Below are 19212 nucleotides of genomic sequence, written 5' to 3'. Positions count from 1 at the left end.
CCGCAAGGCTATCAAACAAGCTAAGCGTCAGTACAGAGACAAAGTAGAATCTCAATTCAACGGCTCAGACACAAGAGGCATGTGGCAGGGTCTACAGTCAATCACGGACTACAGGAAGAAATCCAGCCCAGTCACGGACCAGGATGTCTTGCTCCCAGGCAGACTAAATTACTTTTTTGCCCGCTTTGAGGACAATACAGTGCCACTGACACGGCCTGCAACGAAAACATGCGGTCTCTCCTTCACTGCAGCCGAGGTGAGTAAGACATTTAAACGTGTTAATCCTCGCAAGGCTGCAGGCCCAGACGGCATCCCCAGCCGCGCCCTCAGAGCATGCGCAGACCAGCTGGCCGGTGTGTTTACGGACATATTCAATCAATCCCTATACCAGTCTGCTGTTCCCACATGCTTCAAGAGGGCCACCATTGTTCCTGTTCCCAAGAAAGCTAAGGTAACTGAGCTAAACGACTACCGCCCCGTAGCACTCACTTCCGTCATCATGAAGTGCTTTGAGAGACTAGTCAAGGACCATATCACCTCCACCCTACCTGACACCCTAGACCCACTCCAATTTGCTTACCGCCCAAATAGGTCCACAGACGATGCAATTTTTAGTGGTCGGGGACTTTAATATTGGGAAACTTAAATCCGTTTTCCCTAATTTCTAGCATGTTAAATGTGCAACAAGAGAAAAAAATAAACTCGAGACCACCTTTACACCACACACAGAGACGGGTACAAAGCTCTCCCTCGCCCTCCATTTGGCAAACCTGACCATAACTCGATCCTCCTGGTTCCTGCTTACAAGCAAAAACTAAAGCAGGAAGTACCAGTGACTCGCTCAGTAATGAAGTGCTCAGATGACACAGATGCTAAGTTACAGGACTTTTTTGCTTGCTCAGACTGGAATATGTTCCGGGATTCTTTCGATGCCATTGAGGAGTATACCACCTCAGTCACCGGCTTCATCAACACGTGCATCGATGACGTTGTCCCCAGTGACCGTACGTACATACCCCAACCAGAAGCCATGGATTACAGGCAACATACACACTGAGCTAAAGGGTAGAGCTGCGGCTTTCAAGGAGTGGAACTCTAACCCGAACACTTATAAGAAATATGTATGCCCTCTGATGACGAACCATCAAACAGGTGAAGAGTCAATACAGAACTAAGATTGAATCATGCTACACCGGCTCCGATGCTTGTCAGATGTGGCAGAGCTTGCAAACAATTACGGACTCCAAAGGAAAGCACAGCCGTGAGCTGCCAAGTGACACAAGCCTACCAGATGAGCTAAATAACTTTTATGCTCGCTTCGAGCATCAGCTGTTTCGGACAACCTTTAAATATGTCAACATTCACAAGGCCGCAGAGCCAGACGGATTACCAGGACATGTACTCCGAGTATGCGCTGTCCAACTGGCAAGTGTCTTCACTGACATTTTCAACCTGTCCCTGACCAGGTCTGTAATACCAACATGTTTCAAGCAGACCACCATAGTCCCTGTGCCTACGAACACCAAGGCACCTGCCTAAATGACTACCGACCCATAGCACTCACGTCTGTAGCCATAAAGTGTTTTGAAAGGCTGGTCATGGCTCACATCAACACCATTATCCCAGAAACCCTAGATCCACTCCAATTTGCATACCGCACCAACAGATCCACAGATGATGCAATCTCTATTGCACTCTACACTGCCCTTTCACACCTGGACAAAAGGAACACCTACATGATAATGCTTTTCATTGATTACAGCTCAGCTTTCAACACCATAGTGCCCTCAAAGCTCATCACCAAGCCAAGAACCCTGGAACTGAACACCTCACTCTGCAACTGGATCCTTAGGTGGTGAGGGTATGTAACAACACATCTGCCATGCTGATCCTCAATACGGTGGCCCCTCAGGGGTGCGTGCTCAGTCCCCTCCTATACACCCTGTTCACCCATAACTGCATGGCCAACCACGACTCCAACACCATCATTAAGTTTGCAGACGACACAACAGTGGTAGGCCTGATCACCAACAACAATGAGACAGCCTTTAGGGAGGAGGTCAGAGACCTGGCAGTGTGGTGCCAGGATAACAACCTCTCCTTCAACGTGATCAAGACAAAGGAAATGATTGTGGACTACAGAAAGAGGAGGACCGAGCACACCCCCATTCTCATCGATGGTACTGTAGTGGAGCAGGTTGAGAGCTTCCTTGGTGTCCACATCACCAACAAACTCTCATATTCCAAACACACCAAGACAGTCGTGAAGAGGGTACGACAATGCCTATACCCCGCAGGAGACTAAAAAGATTTGGCATGAGTCCTCAGATCCTCAAAAAGTTCTACAGCTGCACCATTGAGAGCATACTGACTGGTGGCATCACCGACTGGTATTTCAACTGCTCGGCCTCTGACCGCAAGGCACTACAGATGGTTGAGCGTCCCGCCCAGTACATCATTGGGGGCAAGCTTCCTGCCATCCAGGACCTCTATACCATGCGGTGTCAGAAGACACAAAAAATTGCCAAGACTCCAGCCACCCTAGTCATAGACTGTTCTCTCTGCTTCCACACGGTAAGCGGTACCAGAGCGCCAAGTCTTGGTCCAAAGGGATTTTTAACAGCTTCTACCCCCAAGCCAAAAACTCCTGAACAGCTAATCAAATGGCTACTAGGACTATTTGCATTGTCCCCACACCACCCCTATTGTTATGCTGCTGCTGCTACTCTCTGTTTATTATCCACGCATAGTCACTTTACCTCTACCTACATGTGCATATTACTTCAATTACCTCGACTAACCGGTTCCCCCGCACATTGACTCTGTACCGGTACCCCCTGTATATAGCCTCACTACTGTTATTTTATCGTTGCTCCTTAATTATTCTATATGTTTCAATTTTATCTTATTTTTGTATTTTTTTACCTCAGTTTATTTTAGTAAGTACTTTCTTAACACTTTTTTTCTTAAAACTGCATTGTTTGTTATGGGCTTGTAAGTAAGCTTTCACTGTAAGGTCTATCTATAACTGTTGTATTCGGCGCATGTGACAAATAAAATGTGATTTAATTTTAGATTTTTTTAATGTTATTAGAATGCTATCAGAAACACAAACAAGTTCAAGAGTGATCTATTTTTCTTTTGTTTATTTCTCTTGCACACACACTTTCACAAATATTTGTATGTTTGGCAGGTGGCTAAACAAACAATCCACTAAACAAGAAAAATACAATTTTCCCTTCAATGCTCTTTGTTTCAAAACCAGTTGACAAAATCTGAAATCTGATGAAAAATGCAGTTCAATAATCTCCAATAACTACACAGACAGAGATGGTCACTATTTGGCCATGTTACAAAGTGTAGTTCCAAACTATCTGCAATCTGATTATACTCATTACGTCATTACTCCTGTCCTTATTACTGTAGCATGCCCCTCTAGTGATTATTACACTGTCGAACGAGAACCAGTTGTAACTTGATACATCAAATCTCAATAGACCAACAGGCTCTGACTCAAAGAACGTGGTAGACATTTTGCCCCGTTTCTTACCTGTAACAAGTAGTAACTGCCAACTTACGGTTCTCAATGCGCTTACCGGTGTTCATAAATTCAGTCTGGCCATCTACTCTGGTTTCAGAGCACTCTCGTTTGAGTGTGCCAAAGAGTGCAGAATAACCGATAAATTTATGAAAGGGATATTGACCGCTCTGGATAACACAAAAACAGCTTAACCAGCTCTGCTAGGGCGAGTAAAATGGTCAGAGTAGGGTGTTCTCTCATTATGTGTTTGGAAGTAGCTAGCAAGCTAGCCAATGTCAGCCCGTTAGCTTGGGTGCTAGGCTAAAGCTTAAGAGAGTGTGAAAGATGCTGAATGGGTGTAGACAAATAAGGTATTTCCAGTAGCAGTACCAAAACATTCAAAAACTCACTTTTGAGAAAATGGCCTATCAACTTTCAAGGAAAAATTACTTTCCCGTTGTTCCTCAACTGTAGTGGATTATATACCATTTTGTAGCTCTGAGTCTCTACTTTTTCCAATGTAAAAAGCATAATTTCAAATTTTGCTGCATAAGACCGATATGAGCCGGTCGGTCACATTTGTGTAAGTGTCGTGCTTGTTGAATGTCCTTCCCTATAAGCGTGCTGAAAATCTGTTGTTCCTTTTTTTTACTTTGAAATAACATTGTATCTGGTCAAACACATTTTTTCCATAAGTTTACTAAGGGTTGGTAACAGGCTGCTTTGTCGGCTATTTGAGCAAGTAAAGGGTGCTTTGCTATTCTTGTGTAGTGGAATGACTTTTGCTTACGTTCAGGCCTGAGGGTACACACTTTCATGTAGGCTTAGATTGAAGAGATGGCAAATAGGAGTGGCAATATCACTCACTATCATCCTCAGTAATTTCCATCCAAGTTGTCAGACCCAGGTGGCTTGTCATTGTTAATTGACAACAATAATGTTTTCACCTCTTCCACACACACTTTACGGAATTCAAAATGACAAATCTTGTCTTTCATAATTTGTTCAGTTATTCATGAATGTGTAGGGTCACGATTTGTTTTTGGCTTACAATATCATGCCTACACTTGCTAATCTTGGCAATGAAGAAATCATTAAAGTAGCATTATCAGTGTTTTTTTTTATTTGATTCAATGAATGATGGAGCCGAGTTTGCCTTTTTGCCCAACATTTTATTTAAGGCACTCTAAAGCTTTTGACTATCATTTATGTTTGTTTCTAGTTACAGTTTCTTCTTTTTGTTCGCTATAGTCATATTATTTCTCAATTTACAGTACATTTGCCAATCGGTTGTATCCATATTGATGCAGAACATCTAACATTTTGTTGTAGATATTAGGGACAACTTGACTGACAAAGTTCTGAAAAATTGGGAGGATTGAATTAACCACCTTTGAGATATGCTAGCTTGAGGGTTAATGAGGGTTTGAGGGTTAATGAGGGTTAATGAGGCCTTGCTTCTAAAGCCAAGCAAGCATGGAATTTAGAACTGCCAAATCAATTTTGACTGTTGTCTTAGAGCAATTTTTTTATTTCACCTTAATTTAACCAGGTAAGCTAGTTGAGAACAAGTTCTCATTTACAACTGCGACCTGGCAGAGATAAAGCAAAGCAGTGCGACACAAACAACAACACAGAGTTACACATGAAATAAGAGTGCTCTGAAACCAGATTAGATGGCCAGACTGAATTTATGAATGCACCTGAAATGGTTACTTGGAAAGAGGAGTCTTTTGTTAAGACATGTAGCTTGCTAGCTAGCTAGGTAAACAATTAACGTAAACTCACCCCATTCCGTACAAATGTGCGCAACCGCGACGTTCAAACGAGGCTGCAAAGAAACATACAGTCAATAATACAATAGAGAAGGTGTGTGCAAAACACAGTGTGTGCAAATGAGGTAGGATAAGGGAGATAGGCAATAAATAGGACATAGTGGCGCAATTAATACAGTATGTGTTACGGCTCTCGTTGATGGCAGGAAGAGTGGACCAAAGCACAGTGTGGATAGTGTTCATGATTATTTTATTTAAAAAAACACTCAAACAAAATAACAAACGTGAAAACGAAAGCGCACAGTTCTGTCAGGCAGAAACACTAAACAGAAAACAAGATCCCTCAAAACCCAAAAAGGAAATTACAACTTATATATGATCCCCAATCAGAGACAACGATAGACATCCGCCTCTGATTGGGTAACACACATGGCCAAAAACAAAGAAATAGAAAACATATACTTTCCCACCCGAGTCAAACCCTGACCTAACCTAACCAAACACAGAAAATAATAAGGAACTCTAAGGTCAGGGCGTGACAGTATGGCAAATTAAACACTGGGGTGAAATATGTGCAGAAGATGAGTGTGCAAGTAGCGGTACTGGGGTGCAAAGGAACAAAATAAATAACAATATGGTGATGAGGTAGTTGGATGGGCTATTTACAGATTGGCTATGTACAGGTGCAGTGATCTGTGAGCTTCTCTGACAGCTGGTGCTTAAAGCTAGTGAGGGTGATTAAGAGTCTCCAGCTTCAGTGATTTTTGCAGTTTGTTCCAGTCATTGACAACAGAGAACTGGAAGGAAAGGCGGCCGAAGGAGGAATTGGCTTTGGGGGTGACCAGCGAAATATACCTGCTGGAGCACGTGCTGTGGGTGGGTGCTGCTATGGTGACCAGTGAGCTGAGATAAGGCGGGGCTTTACCTAGCAATGACTTATAGATTACCTGGAGCCAGTGGGTTTGGCAACGGGTATGAAGCGAGGGCCAGCCAATGAGAGCATACCGGTCTCAGTGGTGGGTAGTATATGGGGCTTTGGTGACAAAACGGATGGCACTGTGATAGACTGCATCCAATTTGCTGAGTAGAGTGTTGGAGGCTACATTATAAATGACATGGCCGAAGTCAAGGATCGGTAGGATAGTCAGTTTTACTAGGGTATGTTTGGCGGCATGAGTAAGGATGCTTTGTTGAAAAATAGTGTCGTGGAAATTCAGTACTGAGAGAGACTTGGACTTGGTCATCTCTTCAAACAATTATTTGTATTTAATATCTATATCTATTATATAATATATAGTATTATTGAAAATATTATTGATAATGAGACTGTCAGCCCACCAGTCTTGACTGACTGTTATGCTGAGAGTCTAACCTTTACAGATGATGCACCGTTTTATATAGCTGATACCAAGATTGCTTAGTCAGTCATTTCTTAACTTCCCATAAGCCACCTAGGTTATCTACAAAGGATGGTATTTTACTTAGTTTCCCAGATGACAGGAAGATGAGACAATGAGGCATTGTTCTTAACTCTTCCAGGCTCTCTCTATCTTGAGTCACACACTCCACATCTTGTCCATAGAATGCTAGCTTTTAGGTTTTTATCCCCAAGACAAATCAATTGTCAGCTTCAAGCTATGCCATGTCCTCAACACCCAGACTAGCTGCAGGGTGCTAGAGTGGAGACCATAAAACACAGCATTAGCAGGACAGAAATATATTACTGTTCATTAAGTAAATAAATGTTACATATCCAACAAATAAGGTGAATACCAAATTTTTCCCTCACCATAGGACGCCGATTCTAGATTTAATTTTGGATTGGAGATGCTTACTGTGAGTCGGGAAGGAGAGTTTACAGTCTAACCAGACAATTAGTTGATTTGTTCAATTGAGACGCTCCCAGGTGCAATTAATGCAGGTTTTCATTTCAAAGACACAATGGTCAAAAAGATACGCAGGGAGGCCATAGAAAGAGCTTTCAATGGTACAAAATCAAAGAGGGAAATGGATATTTATTACTGAGACAAAATTATGCTAACAGCGCTACATTAAAATATTAGCATCTAAACCGAACCCAAATGCATGACCAGTTTTGATAGATGCTGGCTTTGATGCTTGGTTCTCTTGTTGTTAAATTAGAGCTAATAGTTCATGGTGCTGATTCAATGGGTTTTAGCTTCAAAAATATTGTACTGTAGACCAAAAAACATTCTGATTGGATTAATAAACAAATGTGTAGTTCCTTGTCTTATTTACTCAGATTTTTATATGCCACATATTATATCAAATCTACATATCAAATGTATAATGGATGTGATTATTTTCTATGGTTTAGTTAATAGTATAGGTATAGGATACCTTCCAAAAGGACCAGGGAAGTAATTTATTAGACGAGTATCAGATCACAGCATCTCCCTGACAATCTCCTGCTGTGTCACAAACACACTTGGATTAAACCAATTTCCATGGCAATTATGTCATAATCATCCAATTACATGGCTTTCGGCATTTTGTATTTTAATCAAGAGCATAAGTGAATCTGGCTCTAAATGAATAGGATACATATTAGCCCTCATACAAGATAGGGGGAGCTGCACTGCAGGAACACACTCACACAGACACTCTAAATCCAACATCTCATGCTTTGCATTTTTGGTGCTGCTAGCAGTACGAATGGGGACAGATTGTATCGGGCAACTGTGCACTGAAAAGCACAAAAACATCCCCAAAACAAAATATTAGCCATTGTATATCTTGACCATGAAAGACCTGGGTTGGATGTCCTAAAGCAGTATTCTTCAATCCTTGTCTTGAAAAACGATGTACACCTGCAGAAGCTCTGCTGTTTTTTTATTGTTGTTTTCTAAACTTTCTTTCCATGGGAACAATTTGTATGGGGGACAAATGGCTGTACAGTTTGTTTGTTTGTTTGTTTTCTCATGGCAGCAATACGTTTGTGTGGATAAGTGTGTACGATTTTTATTTTATAAGGGGAATCATCTTCAAAACCATGCAACATCTGCTCCGAATGTAAAGCAAACACTGCCTGTGTTTGTAAGGATACCGTAGATAGTTTGAATGATGGATGTGCAATTATAGCTAGTCATTCCTTATTAGTTAATCTCTTGATTAATCATTGCAGTTGTTTACTGATATTACTCTGCATTTAATTAACATACCACACTGATCTTACATGATCCGTGCATTGGCTTTTTGTCTACCAATATACCACAATTAAATTAATTGCTCTCTATGTTTTCTCTTTTATAATATGCAGATAAGAATCTTCCAAACAGCTCGAATGTCGAGGTGGAAGTCACACCACCAATGAATGGCACTGCTGGACAAGAAGGGGAAGCTGCGGTAAGAAACCCATTTTAAGCACACACATAAACACACAAACCAACATAAATCCAACAGCAAGCAAGTGGGCACACATACATTTGAAGTCAGAAGTTTACATACACTTAGGTTGGAGTCATTAAAACTCGTTTTTCAATCACTCCACAAATTTCTTTTAACAAACTATAGTTTTGGTTAGAAAGTTGGTTAGAACAACTACTTTGTGCAAGTCATTTTTCCAAAAATTGTTTACAGGCATATTATTTCACTGTATCACAATTCCAGTGGGTCAGAAGTTTGCATACACTAAGTTCACTGTGCCTTTAAATAGCTTGGAAAATTCCAGAAAATTATGTCATGGCTTTAGAAGCGTCTGATAGGCTAATTGATGTAATTTGAGTCAATTGAAGGTGTACCTGTTCGTATATTTCATTCCTATCTTCAAACTCAGTGGCTCTTTGCTTGACATCATGGGAAAGTAAAAAGAAATCAGCCAAGATTTTTTTTAACCTCCACAAGTCTGGTTCATCCAGCAATTTCCATACGCCTGAAGGTACCACGTTCATCTGTACAAACAATAGTACGCAAGTATAAACACCATGGGACCACGCAGCCGTCATACCGCTCAGGAAGGAGACGCGTTCTGTCTCCTAGAGATGAACGTACTTTGGTGCGGAAAGCGCAAATCAATCCCAGAACAACAGCAAAGGACCTTGTGAAGATGCTTGAGGAAACAGGTACAAAAGTATCTATATCCACAGTAAAACGAGTCCTATATCGACATAACCTGAAAAGCCGCTCAGAAAGGAAGAAGCCACTGCTCCAAAACTGGCATAAAAAAGCTAGTCTACGGTTTGCAACTGCACATGGGGACAAAGATTGTACTTTTTGGAGAAATGTCCTCTGGTCTGATGAAACAAAAATAGAACTGTTTGGCCATAATGACCATCGTTATGTTTGGAGGAAAAAGGGGGAGGCTTGCAAGCTGAAGAACAACATTCCAACCGTGAAGCACGTGGGTGGCAGCATCATGTTGTGGGGGTACTTTGCTACAGGAGGGACTGGTGCACTTCACAAAATAGATGGCATCATGAGGTAGGAAAATGATGTGGATATATTGAAGCAACATCTCAAGACACCAAGTTAAAACCTGGTCGCAAATGGGTCTTCCAAATGGACAATGACCCCAAGCATACTTCCAAAGTTGTGGCAAAATGGTTTAAGGATAACAAAGTCAAGGTATTGGAATGGCCATCACAAAGCGCTGACCTCAACCCTTTAGAAAATGTGTGGGCAGAACTGAAAAAGCGTGTGCGAGCAAGGAGGCCAACAAACCTGAGTCAGTTACATCAGCCCTGCCAAGAGGAATGGGCCAATATTCACCCAACTTATTGAGGAAAGCTTGTGGAGGCTACCCGAAACGTTTGACCCAAGTTAAACAATTTATAGGCAATGCTACCAAATACTAATTGAGTGTATGTAATTTTCTGACCCACTGGGAATGTGATGAAAGAAATAAAAGCTGAAATAAATCTCTCTCTCTACTATTATTCTGACATTTCACATTCTTAAAATAAAGTGGTGATCCTAACTGACCTAAGACAGGGATTTTTTACTAGTATTAAATGTCAGGAATTGTGAAAAACTATGTTTAAATGTATTTGACTGAGGTGTATGTGAACTTCCGACTTCAACTCTACTAAGCATCAAACTTCATAACTCCCTGCCAGCCTCTTGTGCACATAGTTACTAAGGTACTAGTCAGATGCTGTAGAACCTCAAAGATACAAACCATAGAGTTACGTAATGATGAACCTGCACATTTATTAAATGCAAAAAAACAGAATTACTGTGGTTTAGAGACAAACGTAAATGTGGCTTTAATATGCTTAGAACTCCTCAGATATTTAAAGCACTGTATGCAGATGCATGGTTAGGAAATATACGAATACACAATTTCTATTACCAGACACAAAATGTGTATTATAGATGCGAACAATAGTCGTTGAATAATTAAAGTGAGTTTTCGCCTCGTAAGTTCTCCGTCAATACTTCATATTACGGAACGAATTTTGGCACACCGATTGAGAACTTAGTTCCCTAAATGGTCAGCAGATGACACCGCAATCTGCTTGCTAGTTTTCTTGCTGGAAGGGTGGATAGAAATTTAGCATTCTCCGGTAGGAATTCTCTAAGAAGACATTTAAGAAATTCTACTAATTTATAAACAGTTACACTTGAATGATAGACAAAGATGACATATCAAAAGTGCTTTCCGTTTGAGTATTCGAGAAAGGTGTTGTTTTCTCTATCTTTTACTGCAAATCATGAAGGAAAACTAACTAATTACACAGGGGCTAACAGGCAAATATTTAATTTTTGTTGAAGGAGAAAAAGGAAAATATAGACAGAATTTGGATTACAGATCATCCATATCATTTAAAGTTATGCAGCATGGATATCTATTCAACCTATATTAGGGGCTGTGACGAATCGAAGCTACCTCGTTCTCCTGTCATTACTAGCTACTTGGCACAGTTGCCTTGCAGACAGTATTTAGCTAGTGGCAAAGGTTATTAGCTAGTTAGCTAGATAACACGTATCTTAAACCAGATAGCCGGCATGCTTTAAAATTGTATATGTTTCTGCTTACATTGTAGCTAGATAACATTAGCCAGCTAACTATTAGCTATGCAGGCTGCCGAGTAAATAACATCCCGTCCGAGTGAACAACGACAAGTATAACGTTAGCAATAACATTACCTAGGATACGAAGGAAAAAAAAGAAAAAAACAGCCGCAGCTATGGCACAAGTTAGGTAACTAGCTAACTCCGTATATCCAAGGTTGAAACCCAACATACATTCAGTTATTATCTCAGCCATATTCAAAATTGAGGCTGATGAAATAGAAATCGCAAACCAACCTGTCTATTGTAGCTACATTAGCTAGCCAATTTAATCAAATCAATGCTTGTCTAAAGTTACATAGCTAGCTACAATAGCATAATGTGGCATTGAATCCTCCGACAGTTTGAGCAAACACACATAGGAGAATGTTAAAGGTATGACCATATTCCCTTGATCATTAGTATTAGCTTCTCCTGGCCATATCTCCAATATTATTTGGACAGTTACATCACAAAATCGTATATAGGAAGGTGTCCAGCAATATCCAAGATGGCTGTGGACTTTTGTTGCATCTAACAGTAAGGTCCTTAGCCTGATATATCCTCAGTTTTCTGCCTGGCAATTGTGTAATTCAAATAACATATTGAAATGCAAGAGGCATGTGATGACCAGTTACATGAAGTATAACAATATAAAACATGACAATCTTTCATTCAAGTCTTTATTACAACATTCTTGTAATTGAGTCATCAGCACAATCCATATTAACCTAGCTAGTGGAACTTCTTAATTACTTACATAGAGCATAATAAGAATAAGAAACAAAAAAGATTATTCACTTTATTTAAAATGATGATGTAATGTAAATTAATCAAACATTGAATGACTTTGTGAAATGTGTAAGCTGCAAGCTGTCTGTGTTGTCATCCTTCTCAGTCCCCTAGGGGAGTGGGGCAATTCACAATCACCAGAGAGGGCTATAATAGAGAGAGGTTTAAAAAGAGAGGGGTCGCCTTGGACTAGGTGGAGCTTCAGATCTCCTGCAGAACCCTCTTTTAGGTTATCGCTCAAACTCCAGCTGTAACTTTCCTGATTCAGCTTATGAACCAGGGCCTGGTTTCCCGATAGCGATGGAACTTAGGCTTACGAGTGCTTTACCAATGCATCTTTCCTACAACGGACGAAGATGTAACATGCATTTCCCAAAACATTGCAGAGAGAACTGATAGGATCTATAAAAAAAGGCACCACTGCTCTCGGAACAGCTTACCTTAATATTAGAATTATTCCACAATACTGACGATGGATCAACTCCTAGAAAGACATGATCCCTTATGACTGCAAATATTGAGGCGGCTTCTAATGCTTACCTATAATAATACACTAACTCAAGATTTAGTACATCATTGTGCATATGTTGTTAAACATTAAATATACTGAGGCAAAAATTACAGACAGTAGCCTACAATTATCAAAAACATTTAATGAACATTTTAGATTATTTCCATATTATTGAATTATATAGGCCTGTAGCCTATACTGTAGGCTATTTGTCTTTTAATGCACTCATCTCTGTTTTCATTTGAAGCATATTTTTATCCTTTGCTTGTTTGTAACAACTGTAAAGACATTGGCAACTTTGTATTTGTAATCTACTTCGTTGTGAAGTTATCGGTGGTCACAGAGAGACATATAAACATCTTGATTCTATTTTTAGTGGAGGTCTTCCGTGTATAAAGTGATGGGGTAAGGAAGAAAACGCATCTAACGATTCACTTAGCTGTTCTACGAGTGGTCTGAGACAGTCCGTAAATGACGATTGTTTTCAAATGCAACTTTAGAAACAATGGTTTTGGGAAACAGCTCAGAGATTTAACGATGCTGCTAAGAAGGTTCTAACAAAGAACTTAGATGCTTTGGGGAAACCGGGCCCAGCTAATTATTAGAATCAGGAGCACTGGATCAAGGTCGGAGCTTAAACCTACAAGACTCTAGCTCTCCAGGAACAGGGTTGGAGAGCCCTGCATCAGATACAAGTAATGCTGAATGACTGTTGATGGAATCTGGATCTGGTCATCCTCATTGTGGTAGGTAGACTGTAACCATGATGACCTGAAAAATATTAATAATTGCTTGTGGTGAGCAAATAATGCAACAGGCATTCGTTGTAGTATGGTCAATGTGTTCACAGAGTGGGATCATGTCTACATAGGGTGGCGGGATGCAAATAGTCTAGACCATGAGCTGTGTAAATTTGGGTCTGTGCATTTTCAGACAAGGTGTGTATGTACCTGGCTGGAGGTGAGGACTCGGACCTTGACAGAAATCTGTAGTCACTCTCACTGACTCACTTGCGACTTGTCTCTGACAATGTAGCTACATCAAGCGATTATTATTAATCATACATTTAATTAACTACAGATTTTCACATAGCAAGCTAGCTCGGTTTAATTTACAGTTGCAGAACTCAGCAGGGCGAGAATCCATTGATTGATGTTGGACGAGGCTTTACGTTTCACGGGTAAGTTACCTAATGAGCTAATTAGCTAGCAAGCTAAATTATTTCCCAATCATAATTTAGGTCACGCAGGATATTAACTCTAATTTAGTAATTTTCAGATCCACAGGCGGTAACACTATGAAGCCTGTTCTTAAAACAATGATTTCGACAGATAATTCAAATAGATTGTCTGGAGCGTTAGCTAAAAAAAAGATGCAGAGAGGAGGTTTGATTTATCTGGCCCGTCATGTCATTGGGCAAAAAACAGAGGGAAGGAAGAAAAAGTGTTGTTATCAAAAGCAATCACTTGTTCATGTGAAAACACTGAATTTATTTGTCACATGCGCCGAATACAACCTTACAGTGAAATGCTTACTTACAAGCCCTTAACCAACAATGCAGTTTTAAGAAAATACAAAAAAGTAGTATTCTGGGTAGCCATTTGATTAGATGTTCAGGAGTCTTATGGCTTGGGTTAGAAGTTATTTAGGAGACTTTTGGACCTGGACTTGGCGCTCCGTTACTGCTTGCCATGCGGTAGCAGAGAGAACAGTCTATGACTAGGGTGGCTGGAGTCTTTGACAATTTTTAAGGCCTTCCTCTGACACCGCCTGGTATAGAAGTCCTGGATGGCAGGAAGCTTGGCCCCGGTGATGTACTGGGCCGTACGCACTACCATCTGTAGTGCCTTGTGGTCGGAGGCTGAGCAGTTGTCATACCAGGCAGTGATACAACCTGTCAGGATGCTCTCAATGGTGCAGCTGTAAAAAACTTTTGAGGATCTGAGGACTGTCTTGGTGTGCTTGGACCATGTTAGTTTGTTGGTGATGTGGACAGGGAGGTGATTAGTCCCAGGGTCCTTAGCTTAGTGATAAGCTTTGAGGGCACTATGGTGTTGAAAGCTGAGCTGTAGTCTATGAAAAGCATTCTCACATAGGTTTTCCTTTTTGTCCAGGTGTGAAAGGACAGTGTGGAGTGCAATAGAGATTGCATCATCTGTGGATCTGTTGGTGTGGCATGCAAATTGGAGTGGGTCTAGGGTTTCTGTGATAATGGTGTAGATGTGAGCCATGACCAGCATTTCATGGCTACAGACGTGAATGCTACGGGTCGGTAGTCATTTAGGCAGGTTCTACACATGCTTAATTACGTAACTTTTGTTTTGAGGCGACTTGGCTGAACTTTCAGCGATTTAATTGAACCCCCTCAATGATTCTGATGTTGTTTTACCTGGTTGCACCGAGTGCAGAACCCCCTGACTACTTTTTTCTTGTGGGGGGCGACTTCAGATTTTCTGTGAACACGCAGAACAGTAACTTGACACTGTCAAGTCCAGTCAGCACAAAATTGGATTATAATAATGACAAGAAGGCAGGAGTTCTTGAAACAGCGATGCTGTCAGTCGAGTCTGGTCAGTTGTCTGACGCTAGCATGCATTTGCACACCTGCCCCATTGAGTATACATGTTGTTCACAACTAGCTTTCCATTTCTTAACAAAGCAATTGATTTTCTATGGATTGTGTTGTGGTCTTGGCTGTTCTTAGTTGAGGAAATGTAGCGTAGCTAACTGCAGTGTTTTTCCTGTCTGAAATCTGACTACCTTGTCTTACTGTAGCTTGGTCTATGCAAAGCAAATGAATGTGAGCAGGGTGGCAGTTTCCCAAAGTTTGGTGGTTTTATTGTTTGTTTTTTTATTGCTTTTCTGACTTTCGTGATCAATCTACTTTGCTGCTAGCTGTCCTCACATAACCACATGGTTTGCTTTCACCATAAAGCCTGACACGCCGGCTGGATTAACAACAAGTTAAGCTGTGTTTTGGTGTATTGCACTTGTGATTTCCTGAAAATTAAATATTTTTGTAATTTAATTTGAATTTGGTGCTCTGCAATTCACCGGATGTAGACCGCTAAAGGGATCTGAGCGGCAAGAGGTTAACCTAAATAACGTTAACTATCTATGTTTTGTGTAAAAAAGTATGATATATTGTGATATTATACACATTAGTTAACGTTAGTCTTACATTAGCTAACGTTACCTAGCTAGCTAAAGTTAACTGGCTATCATAGCAGTCATTGATGTTCACTAGCTTACTTGTGCATACTTCTTTTTGCTCCGATTACACGCAAGTCTAGATCAGCAGTTTCCACATGATGACTTCAGCATTATATGAAAAACCTTACTTGGCAAAATATACCGAGCTAGCTTTCCATGCTTGTTGGTTAGATACCTACCCAATGTTAGCACTCACCTGACTAGTATAACATTACGTTAGCTAACTAACTTGGTAACTATAGTAGCTTATCAAAACAAAATCACATTCATTGGCAAGCTACCTTTATTTGCCTGGTTGTTAGCTAGATAGCTTTCAGCTGACTGGTGTTAGCTAGCTACAAAGGGTTAACTGCTGGACTTTGTACAAGTAAGCTAACTTTAACTATGTAATGTTAGCTAGCTACATAGCTAATCAATATATCTATCAGAAATGTATCAGAAATATCGTGTAGACATTGTTAATGTTGTAAATTACTATTGTAGCTGGAAACGGATGGAATATCTACATAGACGTACAGAGGCCCATTATCAGCAACGATCACTCCTGTGTTCCAATGGCATGTTGTGTTAGCTAATCCAAGTTCATAATTTTAACTTCTTGACGCACCCCATCCCGTTAGCGGGATCATTTTCATCAACACCCGCTGAATTGCAGCGCGCCAAATTCAAATAAAATTACTAAACATAATACATTTTAATGAAATCACAAGTGCAATATAGCAAAACACAGCTTAGCTTGTTGTTAATCCACGTATCGTATCAGATTTTGAAAATATGCTTTACAGCGAAAGCAATCCAAGCGTTTGTGTGAGTTTATCGATCACTAGACAAAACATTATGAACACCTAGCATCAAAGTAGCTTGGTCACGAAAATCAGAAAAGCAATCAAATTAATCGCTTACCTTTGATGATCTTCAGATGTTTTCACTCACGAGACTCCCAGTTACACAATAAATGTTCCTTTTGTTCCATAAAGATTATTTTTATATCCAAAATTCCTCCATTTGTTTGGCGCTTTATGTTCAGAAATCCACTGGCTCGAGCGGTCATGACATCGCAGACGAAAATTCCAAATAGTATCCGTAATGTCCACAGAAACATGTCAAACGTTTTTTATAATCAATCCTCAGGTTGTTTTTAAAATATAGAATTGATAATATATCAACCGGGACAATCACTTTTTCAATAGGAGAGGGAGAGACAATGGCTGCCCCACTCTGTTGCGCAAGCAAAACTCATGCGAACACCCAGCTATCCACTGACGCAATGTTATCTTTCTCACTAATTTTTCAAAATAAAAGCCTGAAACTATGTCTAAAGACTGGTGATACCTTGAGGAAGCGATAGGAAAAGGAATCTGGTTGATATCCCTTTAAATGGAGCGAATACAGGCTATGGAACATGGAGCTTTCAAAATAGAAGCCACTTCCTGGTTTGATTTTCCTCAGGTTTTCGCCTGCAACATCAGCTCTGTTATACTCACAGACAATATTTTGACAGTTTTGGAAACTTTTAGAGTGTTTTATATCCTAATCTGACAATTATATGCATATTATAGTTTCTGGGCCTGAGAAATAGGCCATTTCAAATGGGTACGTTTTTCATCCAAAAAATCAAAATACTTCCCCCTACACTCAACAAGTTAAAAGGCTAATTGATCATTAGAAAACCCTTCTGCAATTATGTTAGCACAGCTGAAAACTGTTCTTCTGATTAAAGAAACAATAAAACTGGCCTTCTTTAGACTAGTTGTGTATCTGGAGCATCAGCATTTATGGGTTCGATTACAGGCTCAAAATGGCCAGAAACAAAGTTTCTTCTGAAACTCGTCAGTCTGTTCTTGTTCTGAGAAATTAAGGCTATTCCATGCGAGAAATTGTCAAGAAACTTAAGATCTCGTACAACGCTGTGTCCTACTCCCTTCACAAAACAGCGCAAACTGGCACTAACCAGAATAGAAAGAGGAGTCGGAGGCCCCGGTGCACAACTGAGCAAGAGGACAAGTACATTAGAAGTGTCTAGTTTGAGAAACAGATGCCTCACAAGTCCTCAACTGGCATCTTCATTGAATAGTACCCGCAAAACACCAGTCTCAACGTCAACAGTTGAAGAGGTGACTCCGGGATACTGGCCTTCTAGGCAGAGTTCCTCTGTCCAGTGACTGTTCTTTTGCCCATCTTAATCTTTTATTTTTATTGGCCAGCCCGAGATGAGACTTTTTCTTTGCAAGCACAGCACTTATACATTATGACCTCAGCTTGAATACCACCACCATGTAAGCAGCTGTGTTGTTGCCGAGCAAAAGACTCGGTGTTAGAACTCTGCACTTCGGGAAAAAAATATGTTAGCATTGTCAGAAATGCTAGAAAAAGGTAGCACATTGTTGGTTCTTATTGGACAGAAATGAGCACGTGAGAGCGAATAATTATATATTTAATCAAAACGGTTGACCCTAGAAACTTATTCAGCCCGAAAGGTGGCAAATCTAATGGCCCCTTTATGTACGCTGTAGTCTCGTTCTTATCCGACGCCTAGATATTGAGCTACTTCTGACCAATAATTTTTGATTTTTTTCCCCAATGCTGTTTAAAATCCAGTATGTGGTTCTCGGTAAGGAACGGACAGCTCATGACAAGAAGCTGGGAGTGTGTTTTATACCTCCAGTCCAGTTGATTTGTAAATTTTCATCAATATTGGTGTCATATTGGCTTAGATATAATGTTAGGGAGATTTTAATTTGAGCTGTGGGGATGATAATGTGGGGACGATAATGGATGAATGTCTTTGAGATAAAGAATCCCACACTGGGAGCTGTACTTCAGCATAGTGAGAAGAGAAGTTCTGTGGGATTGATGCAAAGGTGGAAATGACCTCAGCGTGGGTCATTATTGTTGGTAATCTCCCAGCATGCCTGTGGGTGCAATTATACCCCTCTCTCTCCCGCTGCCCACCACCTCAGGATGCGTGAAACTCAAACACACTCACAACAGTAGCACCGGCAAGGAGACTTTCATTGCTTCACTATGCCGTGCCAGGTAAGCAGATGGCACAGCATGCTACCAGAGTGATCAGGCGCTCACTCAAAGTGACAAAGAGGAAGGGAAACAGCCTCACTGGCAAGACCAGAATAAATGGCATTATGACCTATCCCATGGTGAATCCATCCTGTACATCAAGGACAATTTGGTGTATTCAAGCAGAGCCAATGAACTTCAGTTGCACTTCTTTTTTTAAATGCTGTAAATATCTAACAATCACCCATCAAGATGTAATACCCTTTAATTCTTTTTTTGTCATTATCTTATTCCATTTCTTCTTATTATTATTATATATATATTTTTATATTAAAACATACAATCTACTTGCAGTGAAGCCTCTCAACATCTAC

The 19212-nt window shown here is 40.4% G+C and overlaps 1 protein-coding gene across 2 annotated transcripts in view; it reads left to right on the top strand.

Annotated features, from left to right (window-relative positions):
* The window catches only part of LOC110531927 (sodium/potassium/calcium exchanger 2), a 177036-nt gene that overhangs the window by 130828 nt on the left and 26996 nt on the right, over positions 1-19212 (top strand). For both annotated transcript variants that reach the window (XM_021615417.3, XM_021615421.3), the window contains one exon: positions 8576-8661. In XM_021615417.3, the coding sequence (XP_021471092.2) occupies positions 8576-8661 (86 nt within the window). The remainder of the gene's footprint in view (positions 1-8575; positions 8662-19212) is intronic.

This window comes from Oncorhynchus mykiss, chromosome 9, assembly GCF_057628025.1.
Source record: "Oncorhynchus mykiss isolate SJ-2025 chromosome 9, ASM5762802v1, whole genome shotgun sequence".
Lineage (NCBI taxonomy): Eukaryota > Metazoa > Chordata > Actinopteri > Salmoniformes > Salmonidae > Oncorhynchus > Oncorhynchus mykiss.
The sequence above is the reverse complement of the archived record's forward strand: the minus strand, read 5'-3'. Positions and strand labels throughout refer to the sequence as shown.